The sequence below is a fragment of the Lucilia sericata genome, unplaced genomic scaffold (assembly GCF_015586225.1).
Source record: "Lucilia sericata isolate MDLA Ls3-8-SP2 unplaced genomic scaffold, ASM1558622v1 Contig002715F_arrow, whole genome shotgun sequence".
NCBI lineage: Eukaryota > Metazoa > Arthropoda > Insecta > Diptera > Calliphoridae > Lucilia > Lucilia sericata.
The window spans coordinates 34,476-40,528 of record NW_023996436.1 but is presented as its reverse complement, the minus strand read 5'-3'; the positions used below and the strand labels follow the sequence as shown (position 1 = coordinate 40,528).

Below are 6,053 nucleotides of genomic sequence, written 5' to 3'. Positions count from 1 at the left end.
GTATAGACTATAGATCATTCTATAGTATAGACTATAGATCAGTCTATAGTCTGGACTATAGATCAGTCTATAGTCAGTATATAGTTTTTATTATAGATCAGTCTATAGTCAGTATATAGTCTTTATTATAGATCAGTCTATAGTCTGGACTATAGATCAGTCTATAGTCTGCACTATAGATTAGTCTGTAGTCTGGACTATAGATTAGTCTATAGTCTGGACTATAGATTAGTCTATAGTCTGGACTATAGATTAGTCTATAGTCTGGACTATAGATTAGTCTATAGTCTGGACTATAGATTAGTCTATAGTCTGGACTATAGATTAGTCTATAGTCTGGACTATAGATTAGTCTATAGTCTGGACTATAGATTAGCCTATAGTCTGGACTATAGATCTGTCTATAGCGTGGACTATAGACCAGCCGATGTTTTATTTATACGTGAGAGTAACTTCTTTATTATTTTTCCGTGATCCTTAGTTGCATGATCAGTTGCAACTATCTTCAAAATTCAGAAAAAAGCAGGCATTATGAATATAGCTGTTAGAGCCAAAATCTCGTAAGATCTTGTTTGATAAGATGAAATGTCAGAGTTTTGTTTCATAAGTGAAGAAAGCTTATTTGAGATCTTTGTATGATCATCAAGTTTTTTCCTTGGTCGTATTTACTTGATCTCTAGCGACGCTCTCCGGCTGCATGGATTTCAATCATAACAGAGAAAATGTTCTTTATGAAACAGAGAAAATATCCTTGCATGATCATTCGCAACTATATCCATACTGCTGAAGGATACGTGTATTAAGCAAACATCTATTGGAGTCAAACCTCTGAATCGTCAGAGTTTTGTTGTGTATGTAAGTGAGGGAAACTTCTCAAGATCTTTGTATGATCGGCAAGTGTGGGATTTTTAAGAGATGGAAGCTTCCTAAAGACTATTGCTTGATCTTTCTTAAAGATTTTTGTGTGGTCTTATTTACTTGGTCTCTAGCGATTAACTGGTCTCCGGTGGCAGGGCTAGGTCGTTACATGATCTTTAATATCATTTAAGAGTTTTGTTTTATAAGTGAGTTAAACTTCTTCGAGATGTTTGCACGATTCACAAATGAGTGAGTTTCTTCAAGACATTTGCATGATCTTCCGCAACTCTCTCATTAAGCAATTATCTGTTCGAGGTATGAGCAATATAAAATGATCGAGGCCTGTTGTGAACCCAAATTGTTTCTTGATCTTTAAGGAACTAAATATACCTTCTTTGCTGATTGTAGTTCCCTAAAAAATCGAAGTTAAATTGTTTCAAACTGTTTGGTTAAGATTTTAAAATGAATTGACTGTTTTGGTTACAAAAATGATCAGATTTTTTTTGTTGTCCAAGCAATAAAACCAAAAAAGAAAATCTTTTTTATATATCGCTATATTAAAAAAAACTTCCCGCCTTATGATTGTAAGACAATTTTTGAGGCAAAAGCGTGCCAAGTTTAAGGTTTTTTTTCTTCTACCAAACCACACTGCACACTTCAGCATTTCATTACAAATGATCGTGTTTGTTGTTATTGTTAAGGGGAGCTGCATGTATTGCCTGACGAATGAACTGGTCAGAATGCGTGTTTTAAGTTTATTTTTATAAAAAAATAGGGTTTATTACAGCGCTCTGATGTAAAGTTTAAAATTTGTTGGGTAAAGAAGACGAAGAAAAAAAGGATAATAAAACCACTTTCATTTTTTGTTGATTTAACTTCATCAGGAACCTGCAGAGGAATATTTTCGTGGTCTCTGTTCAATTTGTTTTCAAAATTGTATTTTTCAATCTTAAACATTTGTTATTGTGGCTTAATTTTCTTGTTCACTTTTCAGTTTCGGTTAACTGAAATTTGCCAAGTACCGTTGCCGGTTGTTGCCCGTAAGTTTTTGTGCTCTAAAAATAAATTTAACAAAATTAAATGTTTTACGTTTTTGAATTTAAATTTTGGGTTTTCTTATCTGTTTTTTTTTTTTTTTTTTTTGTAACATGTCCTTTTACATTTAACCCTTTTGTGATATAAACTCCTGGGACTCATGACAGCTCAAAATGAAAAACTCAACAGTTGCAGTTTTCATTGTTTATAGAAATTGGCACAAAATCGTGCCCTTTTAACCACGTGCCACATTTAACTGCAACTGTTATTTTTGCGTTCTTTTTCATTTGTATAAATAAACTGCATCATAAAGCATTGGTAGAAACGCACCTTGCATTTTTCGCTGGTTGCTCCCCCTCTTTTGTTTTTCGTATAAAATTCGACAGGTTTTTGCTTTTTTAATGAAATTTGTAGTTTTTTCTTCTTTATGCAACAAGTTGTAAATCAATGATGATCGATTTCAACACGAGACTAATTCACATGATATATTGTTGTATATATTGGCATTATTCCGTTATATTTGTTTTTATTTTTGGAGTTCTAAAAATTAAATGCAAAATGTCATTAACAAATAATAAAAGGTGGCTTACGCCAAAAAGAACATTTAATGAATTATTTATTTCATTTATCATTAAGAAGAAATTCATGTTAGTTGTAATTAATATTAACTAAAAAACAAACTTAATTACAATTACAACTTAACCTGTTTTCATTATAAAAGTTCTCTTAAAATACTCTCTTTCCTCAATTACCATTTTTTATTATTTTCTCTCTATTTCTTTCTTACTTTTCTAATTCTATTCTAAATCCTGTAATTAAAACCCATTTCCCTTCTTTAATTTTTCTCTCTGTTACTCTCTTTATTTATTATTTCTCTAATTGTTGAAAAGCTTGTCTTAACATTTGATTACACAAAGCTGCAAACGGATTAATTTCCACCAATTGTTGTTTGGCAAATTTACTGCCCATTTTGGCGGCTTCTTCAAAATCTTGGCGGGCTTCATCCAATTTGTTTTGTTTGCGGTAAAGTACGCCACGCTGGCACAAGGCATGACATTTGGATTTGGCTTGATTTAAACAATTCTCCAAAGCTTGATTGAGGTCGTCAAAAGCGGCTAAATAAAAAAACGAAATACAGAATTAAAATTAATTCTTAAAAAAATAAAATACTAGACTAGACTATAGGCTAGATTATAGACTAGAATATATACTAGACTAGACTAGACTATAGACTAGACTATAGACTAGACTATAGACTAGACTATAGACTAGACTATAGACTAGACTATAGACTAGACTATAGACTAGACTATAGACTAGACTATAGACTAGACTATAGACTAGACTATAGACTAGACTATAGACTAGACTATAGACTAGACTATAGACTAGACTATAGACTAGACTATAGACTAGACTATAGACTAGACTATAGACTAGACTATAGACTAGACTATAGACTAGACTATAGACTAGACTATAGACTAGACTATAGACTAGACTATAGACTAGACTATAGACTAGACTATAGACTAGACTATAGACTAGACTATAGACTAGACTATAGGCTAGACTATAGACTAGACTATAGACTAGACTATAGACTAGACTATAGACTAGACTATAGACTAGACTATAGACTAGACTATAGACTAGACTATAGACTAGACTATAGACTAGACTATAGACTAGACTATAGACTAGACTATAGACTAGACTATAGACTAGACTATAGACTAGACTATAGACTAGACTATAGACTAGACTATAGACTAGACTATAGACTAGACTATAGACTAGACTATAGACTAGACTATAGACTAGACTATAGACTAGACTATAGACTAGACTATAGACTAGACTATAGACTAGACTATAGACTAGACTATAGACTAGACTAGAGACTAGACTAGAGACTAGACTAGATACATAGACTATAGACTAGACTATAGACTAGACTATAGACTAGACTATAGACTAGACTATAGACTAGACTATAGACGAGACTATAGACTAGACTATAGACTAGACGATAGACTAGACTTATAGACTAGACTATAGACTAGACTATAGAACTAGAATTATAGACTAGACTATAGACTAGACTATAGACTAGACTATAGACCTAGACTATAGACATGACTATAGACTAGACTATAGACTGACTATAGACTGATAATAGACTAGACTAGAGACTAGACTATAGACAGACTATAGTACTAGAAGATAGACCTAGACTATAAGACTAGACTATAGACTAGACTATAGACTAGAACTATAACTAGACTATAGACTAGACTGTAGACTAACTGTAGACTACTAGAGACTAAGGACTATAGACATGACTATCGACCTAGACTAGACTAGACTAGCCTAGACTATAGACTAGACTATAGACTAGACTATACTAGACTATAGACTAGACTAAGACTAGACTATAGAACTAGACTATAGACTAACTATAGACTAGACTATAGACTAGACTATAGACTAGACTATAGACTAGACTATAGACTAGACTATAGACTAGACTATAGACTAGACTATAGACTAGACTATAGACTAGACTATAGACTAGACTATAGACTAGACTATAGACTAGACTATAGACTAGACTATAGACTAGACTATAGACTAGACTATAGACTAGACTATAGACTAGACTATAGACTAGACTATAGACTAGACTATAGACTAGACTATAGACTAGACTATAGACTAGACTATAGACTAGACTATAGACTAGACTATAGACTAGACTATAGACTAGACTATAGACTAGACTATAGACTAGACTATAGACTAGACTATAGACTAGACTATAGACTAGACTATAGACTAGACTATAGACTAGACTATAGACTAGACTATAGACTAGACTATAGACTAGACTATAGACTAGACTATAGACTAGACTATAGACTAGACTATAGACTAGACTATAGACTAGACTATAGACTAGACTATAGACTAGACTATAGACTAGACTAAGACTAGACTATAGACTAGACTGACTAGACTATAGACTAGACTATAGACTAGACTATAGACTAGACTATAGACTAGACTATAGACTAGACTATAGACTAGACTATAGACTAGACTATAGACTAGACTATAGACTAGACTATAGACTAGACTATAGACTAGACTATAGACTAGAATATAGACTAGACTATAGACTAGACTATAGACTAGACTATAGACTAGACTATAGGGTAGACTATAGGGTAGAATATAGACTAGACTATGGGGTAGACTATAGGGTAGAATATAGACTATACTGTAAACTAGTTTATAGTCTAGAAAATTTCGAAGAAAAAGTTGAAGCTTCTTAATAAATGTTTGTGTAGCAATGCTGCCAACTGCTTTTCTTTTTCAGCTTATTCACCATATATGGTTTATGTCTCGGCTGATGGTTATTATTGACACCAACCTGTACAAGGGAATTTAAACAAAAATTTCCCCTTTATATGTAGAGCAGAACAAGTGTGCTGCTTTGAACTTCTTTACAAGTTCTGAAAGTTCTACTTTTATTTAATTCACTTTCTACTCACCCTCATCTTTCCCAGCTAATCTTAAAGCCTGTGCCCGATTATTATAAATTGAAGCCCTTTTGGGTGTCAATTCTAAAGATTCCTTAAACTTTTCCAAAGCTTCTTCCAATTTCTCTTCTTCAGCCAATTTTACAGCTTCTATTTCCAATTGTTTGGATTTCTTTAATATTTCCACTTCACAACCGAGTGCCTCATCTTGATCCACTAAAGGTTCGGTAGAATCTGGATTAATGAGTTGTGCTTCCAAAGAAGAAGTTAATTCCAGAGGATTGAAGATCGATTCTAAAACTTGCTGATCATGAGCTGATAGACAAGATTTTGTTAAGGGCATTTTTTTGATTCACAGATATACTTTTAATGTTGTTAACGTTGGGAGCTTTAAAAGCAAACTGATTTTGTTTTTTTATGATAAAACTATTTTGATTTTATTAAACAGGTGTTGTTTTTGTTAATGCGTTTTGTTTTTGTTTATTTTGATATAAAAACAGAGTTTGAGAGATGCAAATGAACATGAAAAACTGGTCTATTTTTGTTTAAATGTGAATAAAATTAAACCTCTACTTTAAACAGAGTGTGTGTGTGTGTGTTTGTTTCTTAACAAAC

At 32.5% G+C, this 6,053-nt stretch overlaps 1 protein-coding gene across 1 annotated transcript; it reads right to left on the bottom strand.

The window, feature by feature from the left end:
- Window positions 1-2,492: 2,492 nt before the first annotated feature.
- Window positions 2,493-5,835, bottom strand: LOC119614236 (tetratricopeptide repeat protein 36 homolog). Its single transcript, XM_037970368.1, has 2 exons — window positions 5,451-5,835; window positions 2,493-3,008 (listed from the first exon to the last, which is right to left on the bottom strand). Exons 1-2 carry the CDS (start codon window positions 5,779-5,781, stop codon window positions 2,761-2,763), a joined length of 579 nt encoding a protein of 192 aa, XP_037826296.1. The 5' UTR covers window positions 5,782-5,835; the 3' UTR covers window positions 2,493-2,760.
- Between the last annotated feature and the right edge of the window lie 218 nt (window positions 5,836-6,053).